Consider the following 17,603-nt stretch of genomic DNA (forward strand, 5'->3'; position numbering starts at 1 on the left):
AGGCATCTGTTAGAAAGTCTCTCCAAGTATGAGCACTTAATTGTAACGGGAATGTCCTCCGTCTAACGGTTTTCTATTTTTTCTTATAATCAGATAGAAAAATTCATATCTCGCTTCCAACTACTTGAAAAAATATTTCGTTTTGTGAATTTTTTTAGGAAATTTAATGCTCTTCCGAAAAGGTCTCGTATGCCTAACCGTATAAAAGATATAATATTAACGTCTGAAATTTATAGATAATAGATTATAAAAAATGAAAATTTTTGGACGCACTCACTTTTAAAGTAAATTTCGAGTTAAGTTGTGACACAAAATAAGTTTCTCGGAAAAATCTTATTGATTCTGATTTTGTTCATCAATTAAAATTCGGTTTCGTATATATGGATAAGAACTTTAATAAGTGTGTTTATATATGTGTTTAATTTGCGATATACTTTATTAAAGAAGTAACTAAAAAAAATATAAATAAATCGAAAAAACTTAACTGACAGATTATGCAGCAGTGAAAATCATGTGATGCATTGGGTTTTCTGTTTTTTTTTTTTTTGTTTTTATATTTTCTCTGTTTATTTACTAGCTACCTTCCAATTTTTCGCAATTTTCCAGGCGGTTAGTTTTTAGCAAACACACGCACACGACATGCGACCGCGTAGACCATAACGTCCCACTACGCTGCATGTCAGTGAGGCGCAAGAAATTGCGGTCGCATCCTTAACTGTTGCCAAAATGCACACAAAAACGCTGCCGAGCGATCCAGTTTGCAGTTTAAATTTTTAACAAATTTCTAAAATTTGTTTTCCTGCTGCGGTGTTACGTTGATGCCAGCGAGCAAATAATATATAATACATATGCATGTGTATAAACAAAAATACATATACCATATATATGAGTATTTATGTATGTAAATAGCTGGGTAAATAAGGGCTGACAGACGGCAAATCGATGCTAGATTTCCATTTAGCGGGGCGGGGGGCACATGAAGAAGAGTTTGCTTGCTATATTTCAAAATAAAAATACATACACTTGCATGTGGCTGGTATGTATGTATGTATGTATAGATATGTTTGCCAAAATGGTAGGCATTAAAACGGAATCATGCGCCAAGCAAAAGAGCGGGTATAATGCAGTTTTTTGTTGGCATGTCTTCTTATTGTTTTGCAGTCCGCTTGAGCCACCACATTATTATTCAAAAAAATAAAAAACAACAACAAGGGAACGTAGAATAAACGCTTAGGTAAATTATTTTGTAATAATGCTGGTATATGGTATACGATTTACCGAAATTCAACCCTGGACTAATATTTACTACGAAAGTACAAGATATCACATATAAATATAGCGCTTAACGAAAATGTTTACGGTCTGAGAATTTTAAATTATTTTATTTTTCTCTCACTATCGTGCTACTATTGTTACGTTACCTATTGCTCCCAAAAAAATTTAATTTTTATAATCTTTAAAGAGCAGACTAAACCGCAAAAAGGCTTTGAGATACCGAAAAGCGCGATGCTACGATGGTACAATTTGTTGAAAAAAAGAAAAAATGCCTTAACTTTTTGTCACAGCTCTTCTTCGAATTATTCGTTGAGTAATTTCTAAATACACCTGTTATAAAGCCTATCAAATTATGTAATAGGGCACTTCAGTACCTAGGGGCTTGAACAGTTTTGTTTCGATTCAGACCATTTTCGGTAGGGTTACATACTTCAGAGGCACTATTAGTGCAAAGTTTTATTCCGTTATATTAATTGGTGCTTTATTTGTATACTGGTATGTGAAAGAATCAGATGGAATTTAAAAATGTGTTATATGGGAAGTAGGCGTGGTTGTAACCTGATTATAACCCGCACTGTAACATGGGAATGTCGGAAGAATGTTATGCACCAAATTTGGTTGAAATCGGTCGAGTAGATCCCGAGATATAATATGTGATTTCACCTAAAAGTGGGCGGTGCCACGCCCACCGGCTCATATAAAGCCCTTTTGTGTCATCTTGGATGTAAAATTACTCTGACGCACTTAGTTATTGATTTATCACACTTTTAGTACTTTTTAACAAAACCGTTATATGGGAAGTGGGCGGAGTTATCATCCGATTTCACCTATTTTATATTTCTATCAGTTACTACTACTACTACTTCTATACGAAATTATTTTTACTTTTTAGTTTGAAGTGGTTTAAAAGTGGTTTTTTTTAAGTTTTTTAAACTATATTTATTTAATTGGTGAATCGTTTTAAGTCGCAATTTACATTGGCAGTAATCATTTCGACCAAAAAATACGAATTAACTAAATTTTTGTTGTAACGACGATAATGGTATTTGGGAATTCGTTTAACTTTTTTACTATTACATTCTCATTATGAAGAACAGTTGAGAGCGTATCCAACAACAATATCACGTTACAAATATTATTTTTTACTTTTGGATATTTCGTTATGTCTTTTTTACATGCTAACATAGTATATACCGGCATATGTTAGTATGTAATTTTGAATGGAAAACATTTTGCAATGCGAGTTCAATGCCATTACCATTCTCGCCATACATACAGTTATTTTCCTGTTCACCATAAATGGCACTCTTTGGCAATTAACACACAAATTAACATGTTGGCCGACTGCTCATTGCCAAGTACATACATATGAGTGTGTGTGTTTTTGTATTGAAGTTCGTATGAATGAATATGTATGTTTTCACAAATAGCTTACAGTTATTGAACATTTTCATTTTACATTGGCACTTGCATTTCTATGTACATACGTAGACATATACCATATATGAATTTGTTTGTTTTGCTTTGGCTTAATGCTTCGGTTAGGCCACTCGAGTCGAGTTGTTGGATTTTCCAGCTCATTTCGTGTGATTTAAGAATTTTTGTCACGCGTTGGTTTCCTGCCGTTTGCTGTATTAGCATTTTATCAATGCACGCACGTGCTGACAGACACATACGAGTATATGTGTGTACATTCATATACTTATACATATAAAGGTAAGTAATATGCGTGCCTGTAAGTGGACTCATGTGATAATTTTCACCTAACACTTGTGTGAAATTACGTATGTTCGCATATTTACACACAGATGTATTTATCTCGGCTTATACAAGTATGTATGCATGTGCATATGTATGTAGGTGCATTTACAATGCTCTCACCGGCGCTCGATAAGATCTGTCGCATTGCCGAGTGTGAAAGGTAATTCGAGGGAATGGATGTATTCTATTGTTACATACTGTGATATGTTTGGTTTCACGCCACTTTCGGCAGTGGGAAACCATTTTAAGCGGCACGCACACGCAGACACACAAGATAAAACAAAACAGTGAAACAGGCTAGTGTTGGCAGGATTAGCCAGGTTATCGGCACACTTTCAATTTTTTTCTGGTCCCTCCATCGCTCTTTTTGCTGTTGCACACATAAGGCTTACGAGCATTGTTGTTGGCATTGTTGTTATTGTTGCTGTTTTTCCATTATTTGTAGAATTTAGTCTTCATGTTTATTTGCATAACCATTAAACAACATCTCTTTGCCGTTCTGTTGATTGCGGCGAGGGATTTTGGTTTGCAGCTCACGCATGCAGCGGCAATTGTTTGACGGCACAGCGGCAATACATACTTTGTCCAGGAATTGTGTTGTGTGTTTGGAAAGCGTAATGATGTTAAGTGCACATGTATATATGGAATGTGCGTGTGGGGAAGGACAATTAGAATTTCTTTGCTTTTGCCACATACATAAATTTCTGCAGGAAATGTACAGCAATAAAAATTTTAATCAAATTTATTCTTTGTATGTTGCAAGTGAGCATGCTAAAAATATTTTTACACTCTGAACAGGGTATATTAAGTTTGCCACGAAGTTTGTAACACACAGAAGAAATCGTCGGAGATCCTATAAAATATGTAAGTATATAAATGATTAGCGTGCCGAGCTGAGTTGATTTAGCCATGTCTGTCTGTCTGTATATACGCAAATTAGTCCCTTAGATTATGAGACATCGTTCTAAAATTCTCTTCTCATCAAAAAGCTGCTCATTTGTCGGAGCCGATGTCGGACTACTATACCAATACAAACTGAACAAACGGAATCAAGTGATTTTATGGAAAACTTTTTTATTTGACTAGATATCTTCACCTAATTTGGCAAATAATATTATCCAAGGCAACGCTACAATATTCGAACAAACAAAGTTACAAAAATCGAACCACTATACCATATAGCTGCCATACATACTCAAGTTCGTGTATGGAAATTTTGTTTTTTTGCGAAGAGTATTCTAGCTTCGTTGAAATCGAAAGTAAACGTTTTTTTTTTTGTTGTTTAGAATATCTTGAGAATGATTTGTAATTGATTTCCGTTTTTTTATTTTGACATATTGATTTTCTCAGAACAATTATAGAGATTTTGAAAAAAATTATTGAAATTTAAATAAAAGCCTCAGTCAAAACGATTTCTTTCCAGATAACATTCGCTTGAGGTCTGAGAACAGAGAAAAACGCCAGATATCTAAATCAAATTTAGTTTATTTTCGGATTAGAAGTCTTTGGTGTTCATATGGTCTGTACGGTATTCAACAAATAACGCACATATGGCTGCTACGCCCAGCGCATAGCCGGTATTTATCAATTTTTTAAAAATACCACAATTTTGTCACTCAAAATTGTATACATTGTTACCAGAAAGTTTCCGAAAATTGTCATTTAGGCTGCCCGCGCTGAATATTTTTCAGCACAAAAAAGTGTAGCTAATCGTGATCGAAAATCGTCATGCGAATGTTAGAGAGATAGCACGTAAGCTAAACATAATTTGCGCATGAAACGCGTCAATGCTCGACTTGTTTTACAAGAGCTTAATTTTTTGCAAAAAGACCACACCGAGCTGTAGTTGTGAACGATTTTAAGACCAAAAACCAAAAACACCGTATTCACTGAATTTGGCCCCATGCGACTTTTTTTTTTGTTTCCAAAACTCAAATTACCACAACATGGAACCCGTTTCGCCTCGATTGAGGCCGTAAAAGAAAATTCGCAGAGCTAACTGGAGGCGATCACGGACAGCGTCTATGCGTCATGTTTCGATGATTGGAAAAAGAGGTGGCATATGTGTGTCGCTTCAGAAGGAGCATATTTTGAAGGCGACAAAATAAATATTTATGAAGATTACAAATGTTTCGTTTTATTTACATTTACCGGAGACTTTCTGGCCACAAGGTTTGTCAAGAAAAATCATCCGACAGTGGTGAACTGTCTATCACGTGTCTTTTGAAAGCAACGATGACATTCAATACTAGTAATCACCGAGTTAAGTCTTACCCTTCATTGAAATCCATCTCATCAATTATGTATATATGTATATGTTCTATGAATCCATTCTACCATTGTGATTTGCCAACACATGTTAAACACACTGTCTTATGAGAGATTTGTCAGAGCGTAATGTTTATTTTGGATTGCTCAAAGGCAAAATGTGTTATTCTGAAAATGCTTAAATAAAATCCTTTAAATTTGCATACATATGTATGTAAAACATGGAGAGCATATGTTCTCACACAGCTGTCGAATAGGTAGCTTGGTCTATTTTGTAGATGGATTTTAAAATACGAGTTGAAAAGTTGAAGTGACTGACGCGCTTGCAATTCCTACTTCATTGCGAAGAATAGTCACCACATAACGTTGTAAGTATGCGAGTGGCAAACGAATACGCGCTAAAATAATTAAAATATTCGACTTTTCATGGTACGATTGCTTACTTGCTTAATTTAATTGTTTCGCCAAAAAGCTCTGTTAGCTCATTTAAATGAATGAAATTACTTAAGTGAAGCAACTTGACAACCAGGTAAGTATTTATAACTGCATTTGCATTTTAATAGCGACCTAATGTGTTTAGAGTAATCATTGAGTGGGTAGTCAATTAAAAACCGGATTTAAAACAATAATGATAATTTATTACCAACGAATTAGCACTCAGAAACTAGTTCGACGTTGCCGTAAAAAAAACTATGGGCAGTTTTTTTTCAATTTTGATTTAAGGTTTGTTTACAAATAAATTTAAAACCCGTTTGAAAACAAAGGTTAAAACTTACAACAGCAGAATTAGCATTCAAAAACTGACAATTGTTTTAGATAAAATACAAAAGTAGATAAAAAAAATAAGTAGAACCAATATTATTTACTCTTTACAGCTTATTTTTTGTATTTATTAATGTAAAAATTTTTTTTTTATATTAATATTATTATATATTTTTTTAAATTTATTTTTTTACTAGTTTATTTAATTTTTAATAACAAATTAATTGTTCAACAATAAAAATTTAAATTATTTTATATAATTTTTTTTTTAATTTTTATAATTTACTTTAATTAAAAAAATCTCGACTCCGTAACACTTCTATTTATTTGCAATTTTTACCAACTGTCCACAAATAGGTACATACATACAGGTTGGTACAAAAGTTTCTGCGTTTTGGAACGAAATATTTTTTTTTATTCAATATAATCTCTCTCTCAACTTCAATACACTTATTTCAATAATTCTCCAATAATTGTATGTCCTCCCTATAATGACTTTCCGGAAGCTCTGCAAAATAATATCTTTTTCATTCGACGAAAAACGCTTTCCACGAAGGTATTGTTTCAGGTTTCTGTGGTAGTAATCGCTAGGAGCCATTTTGGTGAATACGGTGGATGCTCAAGCAATTCGTACTTTAATTCGTTGAATTTTGTGACTGTTAAAACATCTTTGTGAGCAGGTGCATTGTCTTGATGAAAAATGATTTTTGTGCTGCAAACAGGGTCTTTTCTCACGAATTTCTTTATGCAGCTGATCCCAAAGGCTGCAATACTATTCATAGTTGATTGTTTTACCTTTCTGCAGATAATCAATCAACAAAATGCCTCTGTATCCCAAAAAACTGATGTCATAACCTTCTTTGTTGATCGTTGTGACTTCACCTGCTTTGGTGCTGAACAACCAGCTTGAGTCCACTGTAAAAGTTGTTGTTTAACATAGGATCATGGTGGTAGATCTAAGTCTCATCCATAGTTATAAAACGACGCAAGAAAGCTATAAAACTCCTGAAATTATGCTGAGAAATTTGTTTTCGATCCAGTTTTAGTTGAATTGTGTTGTGCCGTGTGCGACACTAACTTTCCAAACAGCTTTTTCATATGTAAATTTCCATTTAAAATATGAAGTACGCGTTTGTCTGAGATGCCTATGGCATAAGCAAGTACACTTGGATCTTCAATAACAATATTATGAACTTGCTGAATGATTTCTGGTGTGTTTGCGGTTTTTGCCCGTCCTTCGCGTGGATCGTCTTCAAGCCTAGTACGACCACGCTTAAATTCACCAGCACAAAATTCAAAGGTGCGTTTTGAAGCTGAGGACTCCTTATACACTTCTAACAATTGTTCATAAGTTTCCCTTGCGTTTAAACAAAGAATCAAATCACTGCGCAATATTCAAATTTTTCATATTAAAAAAATACTCAAACACGTTAACTTTAAACAGCTTGTAAACAAATAATTAATGGATAGAATGACTTGTAATATTGCATGTGTTCTAACGACAGATGTACCAACTTGAAAAAAAAATAAAATTGGAGCTAGTAGCTCTTCAAACAACCTGTATATATGTACAGATGTATGTAGCCGAATTGTTGTTGAATTTATGCTCAAAACGTAAAACGTCTAAATCTGAATATGCAGTTGATGAACATAAATTAAATACTTGTTGTACAAACATACATACATATGTATATATGTATGTAAAACAAGGTTGCTCACGATCAGCATAACAGCAAAAACAAATATAAAATACACAAAATTAAACTAATTAAAAATAGACGATACAAATATGAGTTTATGTTCTAGCCTCTTTTCCTCTCCTATTCATTCCCAGAGTCATTCTCTTTCTACATGTTATTTAAATTGAAAACCACCGGCTCGCTTCACACAGACCACACCAAATGCAGTGCCAACGTTGTGGCGCGACGCGGTACGATGACATAATTCGACCAGCGAGACAAACTGCCGGCACGGCGATGACAGCAGCTTGAGGGCGTTCACGTTGCAGGGAAAAGATAAAATGTCATAGCGCGCACGTCAATTGTCACTGAACAACTCAATTAAAATTTATAAAGCGGTACATGTACAGCTGTGTTCATAGAAATAGCAGTGCTCATGAGCTACAACTTTAAACTTAATTTTATATATCAAAAAGTATTCCGTTCCATGCATTTGCAACATATAGTTTAACATTTCCCCATAGGTTTTCAATTGGATTTAAATCCGGAGACTGCGCAGGCCATGACATAAGATCGATCCGCTTTGATGCCATCCAGCTTTTGACCAGTTTGCTTGTATGTTTGGGTTATCTTGTTGAAACGTCCATTTTAGTGGCATTTCCCAATTGGCATAAGGAAACATAACATTTTCTAATATGTTAACTTATACAGATCGATCAATGATCCCATCAATCATGCATATAGGGCCCACTCCACTGTAAGAAAAACATGCCCATACCATAATACTCAATTCGCCGTGTTTAACTGTCTTCAAAGTGTACCTAGGATCGTACTCTGTGTTAGGTGGACGTCTGACATATTGTCTGAAGCCCTTTCCACCAAATAACACAACTTTACTTTCGTCACTCCCTAAAATATTTCGCCACTTTGTAATGGACCAATTAAGGTGACTTTTGGCGAACTCCAAACGTGCTTTGACATGTCTGGTGGCTAACAGTGGAATTTTTCGTGGATGGCACGCTTTGAGATTTTGTTCTTTAAGACGTCGCCGAATAGTAACGCCACTAACATTCAAGCTTAAGTCATTTTTTATCTTGCTGGACGATGCAAAAGGCTGCGCCCTGCTATATCGCACAATAGATCGGTCCTCATGAGGCATGGTTTTACATCAGATACTATTTTCGGGCATTTCTTTAAAGTTTAAAGCATTATGAATCATTTTAGCAGAACATCCACATATTTCTTGGATGTGTTTATATGTTTTCCCCAGGTTTCTTAGTTGCACTATAATATTTTTTTTTTCAGGAGTACAATGTTTGCCCCTGCCCACTAAGCTAAAAAATATAAATTTATTTTAGTGTTTTCTAATGTTAATAATAGTCACTAACACAAAACCACTTACTTTTTATCAATTAAACGTCTTAACAAATTTTTTTTGGATTATCAAGATACGCGCTGCTATTTTAATGAACAGCCAACGACTGGGGCTTCTAGCAAAAAGAGTTGTTCATTTGCTTAAATCTAGCAAATCTAACGGGATTTTTTCGTTTCTTCCTTATACACATTCCATTCTACAACAACAATGCGTAGACGTTGGAATAATCGTAACGGAACTTGAAAAAAAATAACATTACTTGATTGCATTTCTCGCACTGCTATTTTTGTGAACACAGCTGTATATACATATATTACATACATACAAACATATGTTACATACATACATACGAGTATATATTCAAGTAAGTATATTATCATATATGGGAGGATGAGAACGATGCGCTTCGGCCAAGATACACACACACATATGTAAGCGCGCGCGCACACTATAATTCAAATTGGATTATATTATTTAATTGTAACATTTCATTTGCCATAAATCAAAACGCAAATTAGCCAGAAGAATCAACGGAGCAATCCACATATGTACACGACTACATATACACAAATGTATACACGAGCGTGTTGGCATGCGCGCACTAGAAAAAGAATACAAAAAATATACAATTTACAACGGCAAATCTGTGTACATACAAGTATTTATTCACACATGTATATCTATACATATGTATATTCACTATCTAAACCAGACGTGAGTTTGGCTTTTTATTCAAATCAGTATGCCGCGCAGCGCTGCGTGACGCACATTTTAATTTGACAACTTTGCATATTCCTGCTCATACGCTACATTGCACCTTGTCCACTGTCGTGGCAATTAATTTTATGATCTACGCGCCAATCAAATTTACAAATTTAGCAAAACCATTAGCACTTACCCGCACCAAAGCCAAAAGTAGCAAGCGCTCGAAGACTGAGAGCCGAATGTGGCATACAAATCTATGCACAGACTTAACAGAGCGTATCATTGTTTTTGCGTAGAGACCTTGAAAAGGCAAGGAAGAATTTCAAATAAAAATTCCATCTTTGAGGGGAAAATTTTTTATTTGTTGACTACTGTATGCTAAATGAAAACAGCAGAATGCCAAAGAGTCTGAGCGATTTTGCTAAAACTGTCAATTGGTGGCGCAGAAGACAGAAAAAGAAAATAGAATTATAAAATTAGCTACAACAAAAGTACTTAGAAATGCACATATGAATGTAGAAGGCGGGAACAAAGTCTTGTCGCGATGAACGTTGCATGATACGAAAGCGTTTTTAAATTTCTTTTGAGATTTTTTATTTTATTTTTTTTGCAATACGCGGGGTACTAATGCGTATTTTGAATACAAATTAGATTGTCAAGTGCACAGAGTAATGAAAAATAGCTGTGAGTGATGTATATTTTTGCACACGATTTACAAATGTATATTTGTAGATAATAAAAAGAATGTAAAGAATGCCGAGCAAAGTTGATTTAATAATGTAGCTCGCTCACCCGCCGAGCATAAACTTGATAAAAATTAGTAATATACCATAAAAAGAGATTAAATTTAGAAGGGAATTATTCGATCTGAAGTATTAAGGAATAGTTTATGTATATACATATCTACATCCTTTGCGAACAAAAACAACATGTTGGTGCCTAGAGAGAGTGAGCCCATTCCTCGTAAAGGACATCCTTGAGCATTTCCTTTGAGCTAATTGTGTTTTATCGGATTTTACGTACCAGCGAATCTCATAGGCGCTATTTAGGATTAAAATCTGATCATTCTGGTGGTGTTTGAAGCTGCTTGTGAACGTTGTAGAGTAACTAAAGCTCAACTATGTCTGCTGTAGGTCGTTATTCTGTAGAAAATAGGAGTCACTTCCAAGACCAAGATTATACCGCTCTTTGCTTCAAATTTAGTTTTAAGATATTAAGATATGCACATTTAAGCATGGTGGACTCTCTAAATTCTATTTGATTCACACAGTTACGAGCTATGCACCCCCATAACATTGCTTCTTTCACTCTTTCGCGACAACATTATGCACTTACCTATTGACTAGCGATATGAATTAGTTCTTGTGTGCGACTTGACCATAAAACCTTTTTTTTTATTTTTTTTTTTTGCGAATGGTGTCAGTGCAGAGGGATTTCTTAAAATTTTTCTCAACACTTTGATCGATTTTGAATGCAGTAAATCGAGGGTTTTGCTTCACACATTGCAAAACGTTACGAGTTTCACGTTGTGCTAGTATTTTTGGCAGCCCTGGACGCGCGGATATACAAAAACGCCGTGATGCTTATAATTTTTTTATATTACTCTTTGTATGAAAAAATGTGTTCTTCCAACAATTCGACCGATTTTATGGTATGTTTTTCCTTTCTTCTCTGAATTTTAAAATTGCCACTTTTACGGAAACAAATAAAACTATAACTTTACCATTGGTTATTACGTAGGGAATTCCCATTTTACTACTTGTAAAGACTTTCCTGCACTGCCAAATTACTATTTTATAAAGCAATGGTGCCAGATATTCATTACTTTAAATAATATGAGATTATGCATTTAATATGGTTATACTCTAAAATTTAGTATATATAAGTTATTTTTTAACAAAAGAAAATAAGATATTATCGTGTACGCAGACTTACTCTAGAGAGTGTATATAAGTATACAACTAGAAAGTTAGTAATGAAATGTGTTCGCATAGGCATGGTAAAAGGTTGTTTGTGAAAGCTGGAACTCATTGCATGGAGAACGTGTTAGTCGGAATAAGTATAAGCGAAAAAGGAGGTATTTAGAACAAAATGATAATTATGACGCCTGCAGGTGGAAGGGTTGCTATTCCAACAACGCTATTTTAGGGGCAGAGAGTTGATGAGTATGCTGATTAGCTCTAACTTTAGAACTAAGACAAAAGGATTTACACAATTTTCCCAATTGTCAGAAATATTATAATATCAAATCTAAAGTTTCACGAAGATATTTTATGAATATTTTATGAATATTTTTTGTTTTATGTTATTCGTTCTAAATTGTATAATTTTTAGCTACATAAAACTTAATAACTTTCGCTTTAAACTGGTTTTATGATTCGAAAAAATATATTATTCTGAGGGATTTAATTAGATATGATGCTGAATACAAAGTACACATGCATTTTCTAAATAATATAACATATTTAAAAAACAATAAAAAATTTCACAGAAACATAAAAGTGAACTATATTAAAAATACAAACGAGCAGCTGATGAATTTTGCAACATTTTAATACCTTGATTAACGAAGTAATAAAAGTACTATAAATAAAAATTATTTCTAAGAAGAATTTCAAAAACTTAGAAGCTATAAATAACACATGTAGACAGAGTGTAAACACATTGTACAAAGAGCAAATTATTTCAATATATTTACATACATACCATATATAAAAAAAAATATATGGGTCATTCCATCTAAATTTTAAATTCAAAAATTTTTTTCGTACAAAACATTTTGTTTTTTTTGTGTTCTTTGAGGCAAAATATTAGACACGTATTTTTTTAATTCGATTTAATACGTACAATTTTGGAGTAATTCTATTCCAAAACACACTTTTCATTAAAAACAAAAAACTGAATAAAAATAGTTTCAAATTTGAAAGAAAAAATTATTTGTTTATAAAAAAAATCGAACAAATTCAACATTTATCTCATTGGAAAGCTGAGAAAAAATCGTAAAGAATAGGCCGGTTAGGTATTTTTATACAGAAATACTTTTCTGCGTATACGCAAATGTTTTAAGGACTTTTCGAAAAGTTAAAATTTTGAAAATGTATAACTCCAAATTTTTTATATTAAGTCGATGTAAGAATACAAACAAAAAACAATTTTCACAAAAAAATGTTTGAATGTAAATTTTTGTTGGAATGACCCATATATGTATATTTATTAAGAGATTTTTTCTGCAGAGGGTTCATAAAAGAGGACACATTTTTGTTACTTCCAGTCAACACTTTCACACACTCAAGGCAGTCGTAAAACGCACTTCAAGGGAAAAAATACTTTGTTTCTGTACAATTATCACTTACCTGATCTTGGCAGAAGTAACCGAATCCAATAATACCAGCAATTGCCAAAAAGAGGCAAAATAGGATAATTGTTCGTATTTTGGAGCGTGGTTCCATTTTCTTAATCTCGTAAACACCGCTAGGCAGAAGTAAAGCAAAATCACTATCAACTTGTACGGAGACGTTCTTTTGCATATCCACTGGCATGTTCCGACATAGGCAACACGAATTACACGTACGATTTTTATTACCACACCAACGGAATATGCCGACTGCCAGCTGCTGTCTACAACACCATCAACACCTCACTTCACTCTTTCACCGCACGAACCAATCAGCGACGAACGAATGAACGAACACTTTAGTTTGAACAATGCGGTTGTAACGTTCTAGTAGCTGACTGATTTAAAGTGAATGCTTCAGCTATAGCTATAGCTGCTTTAACAAATCCCCTTAAGAAAAACTGTAAATGTGAATGCGAATGACGGCGCTTAAGTCGAGACGAACGGTACAGTAAATTCTAATAAAAAAGAGGTTAAATGGGTATAATGGAAAACTGAATTGTGCTTATAGCGGCAATAACAGTGGTGCGGATTTGGACGTTTTCCTTTCGTTGAATGAATGGAAACAATGCGGGCGTGCAGGTTGGTTTTTCGTTGTTTGTTGGGGTAAAGGGATTAAGTCCTCAGCACGCTTTCCGAAATACGATGCTAACGAAGCATTCACGCCGTCACGTCGCCACTTGTATTGCGAAAATTCCACTCTTTCAAATGCGATTTAAGCTTATTCCAGCCGCACAAACGTTGACGAGGCCGTCGTCGTCGGCGCCGCCGTCGTTGTAATCGATGTTAGCACCGTTGATGGCGATGTTAAATTCTGTATGCGAAATGCTCAGCATGATAAACGTTCGCCGGCTTCTGAATATACGCTCTGGGCGCTTAAGTATCTATGCGTCGATATTTGCGTGGGTGTGTGAAATTTCGTGAATGACTGTGATTGTAGATGTTTGTGTATTTATTGATGTTTTGGTATTTTCAGCCATCAGCCGGACACAGTTTAAGCGTTGCTAATTTGTGCCATCGGACGTGTTGCACCTATTTGCTTTTACTATGTATTCACGGCAATTTCTCGGTGCACCTCAACAATGCAACACAATAAATGCCGTGCAGAAAAAAATGTTTCGGGTAAGACCGTTTAATCGCGACTGATAACGGTATTTTACGGTGGGACAACAAATTCTGCAAAAAGAAACAAAAATGTATGGCGAAAATTAGTTACTGAACATTTGATTGAAAAAACTGTACAGGGATATTTATGTAATCAGGAATATGAAAACAAAAAAACAAAAATTAGTTGAGTTGGGCAGCGTACTGCTTATAACCGTTAAAATAAAATAAAATGCTTAGATAATAATTCTCAATAATATAGCAGTTGAAATTTTAGAAGTAATTGTTGGACCTGGCTGTATATTAGCTTAGTGACTGTTACTTAACCTAGTTCAAAAATACCAGCTAACCGCGTGGTAGCAACTATGAACACTATCAGCAAGTTACGACTACGCGAAACTCTAAAATATTGAACGAATTGACATGGAAACCAACGCATACACATACTCGTACACACAAATTGAAATTCATTAGCCCTATGCCTATAGTTTCCGACAGTTCGCCTAAAGGAACTCATAGAAATTTAAACAGAAGCCTTTGATAGCGCCCGCAGGCTTGTAGGGTACTCATTCAGCTACGGCGATGGAAATGCCAATTAGCCATATCAAGAAATATTACTTTGAGATTTTACTTTGCTTAGTAAATCGAGTGACTTCAGCGTGTCAGATATTCTAAAAAATTTACACTAGGCACATTAACGTAAATCAAACTCACGTAAATTGTTTACTTTATTTGGAAAGGTTTGATAGAAAAATACTAGGTGCGTGACGTCTTAGAGAAAAGGAGGTGAGAGGTTTGTTTAAAACTAAAATGTCAAGTTTAGAGCGTTCGTTAATGAATGTACACCTTTGTCCTCTGCCAAGTTTTGCAGCCATTTATTCATAGAATGTAGGACTACTTTACATAATTCCTTCGATAAAAACAAGATTAGCGGCGCCATTTGCTCCCACTGCACCCGTTTTGCAAATGGGTCCTCAATTTGTAAAGAGTGCATTTAAACTGTTCGGAACTTCTTCCTTTCAACCTATTTGATTACTAAATTTTTAGAGTTAACAACGTAAGTGTTTTTTCTTAGCTGCTTCAAAATGAGATATTTTATTTTTTTTGCAATAGTTAACATTTTATTGTTAAAATTTTAAAGAAAAGAAATACAAAAAACTGACATAGTTTATGAGAAAAGTTCGTTCAAAATCAAAGCATCTCTCTATACAATTTGTTTTTTTTTTTTTGGGTTCCCCGTATGCAAAACTACATAAATTTGAAAAAGTAACTTGCCTAAGGTCATTTTGAATGGTAATTCTATGCTATAGGGGTCCGATCTCTACAATATGATTCATGGATTGAAAATAAGCTATGTCTAGTTTCGTGAAAATATCTTATCAAATAAAACAGTTTTTTATACAATTTTGACTATGATCTATTATAATTTTGTATGGCACCTACATATATACTATGGTGGTCCAAACGGCGGATCCGACAAATGTGCTTTTTATTTGGCCTAGGACGGTCAACTCGGCAGCATTCTTTAAAATTGCTTCAGGAATGTTTTTGCCGCTACAAAAACAACAAATGAGCAGCTTCTTGAAGAAAAAAAGTCGTGTTCAAAATTTGAGACTGATATCTGAAGGACGACTTCGCGTATATAAAGACAGACGGACATGGCTAAATCGACTTAGCTCGTCACGCTAATCATTTAAGTATCTATATACATATATACATACTTGTTTATAGATTATCCGTTTTCTTCTAGGCATTAAATACTTTGGGTCGAATTTTATATATTATCTTCAGATGGTAATAAAATATTTTAGGCTCGTAAATGATTTCTATTTGATTGCTTTAAAAGGAGTATCAACGATGGATTGTTATTTTATTTGTAGAATTTTCACGCAAATTAACTTCTATTAAGATGTTATGTTGTTGATATGTTTTTGGATAATTGACTTTATCATTTAGCTTTCTAAAAAATTTTTTAAGCACCCTACACCTTACTTTACAATACTATGCAATAGGATAATTCCTACACGTAATTTATTGGACTTATAAGAAATGATTATTAACTTATTAAAATAATCAATTTTCATCAGTCATGTTTTTAATTTACCTCAAAATAATTAAACTCAAAATATTCAAAATTTCAGTTTATATGTACATTTATATTATTCTTTTGTATACTCTTTTACTGAAAGACATACATATAAACATTCTACACAATTGGCACATTATATATTTTACACCATTTTGTTAAATATTTATATGTATGCTTTACCGGCAAGTAATAAAAGCACAACCATATAGTTTTCTAACAAATGCCCAATAAGCAGACAGTGAGAACAATATAATGGAATGGGGCAGACAGGAGTCATATTGAAGTAAAAAGTTTTTACTGGTATGTTCTTTATTGAAAATCTGCCATTCCATGCAGATCAGCAATGCCCACACATCGCACCTTTTGTTCAAATGCAAAACACAATGTTGTCTCGAAGTCGCAGCTTCCCGGCCAACAACCTATGCATTTTCATCCTCCACTGTTTCCATTATTTACCAACACATGTGCAACTTGCTTGCCTACACATTTCATTTGAAGCAGCTGATTCGAGTAGAGCATATAATAATCGCGTATTGTATTTGTTTTGCTAAATATATAATATTATTTACCTAATCATTAGACAAAATAGCGCCGCAGTCACTATCTATGTAGACATTTGTGTTTTTATTTTTATTTACATTTTTCGTTATTGCACAATACACTTTTAAACTCTTTATCAGCTACTTTACGATTTCCACTTTACCAGAAAATTTGTAAACATACGATTTAGCGGTGGCTTGTACCATTTTATTTAGCACAAATTGTTATTGAAACACTTGCTTTTCTTTGTTTTAGTAATTAAAAATCGTTTATATTAGCACTATTTCTCATTTGAGCAGCAATCTGTTTTTCATTATTTATATATTTCAATAATTTTTACACATCGCGTAATTTATCCGCTAAAGAATTATTTTGTAGTTTAATCCACACCATGTTTTCGGCAACTGTCAAATGCGAATAGCTTCGACTGAAGTAAACGTCAATTTTCTTCGTTGCTTTGTGCCTATTCGTACGAATCAGCGAGTACGAACTCAACAGCAATGTTGGTGAAACTGCGCATTACAGTGCTGCCACATTTTGTATTGGTAGTGTTTATATGTTTATGGCTTTCAAACAAGCATACACACAAATGAATATTTATATATATATGTAAACGAGAGGCAATTCTAATTTATGTTACAAATAAAATTT

At 33.9% G+C, this 17,603-nt stretch overlaps 1 protein-coding gene across 4 annotated transcripts in view; it reads right to left on the minus strand.

The window, feature by feature from the left end:
- The window catches only part of Hs6st (heparan sulfate 6-O-sulfotransferase), a 98,079-nt gene extending 80,710 nt beyond the window's left edge, over positions 1–17,369 (minus strand). The window contains exons 1-2 of one of the 4 annotated variants that reach the window (XM_070110004.1): positions 16,982–17,369; positions 13,179–14,395 (exon numbers count right to left, since the gene is read on the minus strand). In XM_070110004.1, the coding sequence (XP_069966105.1) occupies positions 13,179–13,364 (186 nt within the window). In that variant the 5' untranslated portion in view covers positions 13,365–14,395; positions 16,982–17,369. Of the gene's footprint in view, positions 1–13,178; positions 14,396–16,772; positions 16,914–16,981 lie in introns of those variants that run through there. The other 3 variants (XM_070110008.1, XM_070110007.1, XM_070110009.1) reach the window with 3 other exon arrangements.
- Positions 17,370–17,603: the final 234 nt, after the last annotated feature.

The sequence above is a fragment of the Bactrocera oleae genome, chromosome 2, assembly GCF_042242935.1.
Source record: "Bactrocera oleae isolate idBacOlea1 chromosome 2, idBacOlea1, whole genome shotgun sequence".
NCBI lineage: Eukaryota > Metazoa > Arthropoda > Insecta > Diptera > Tephritidae > Bactrocera > Bactrocera oleae.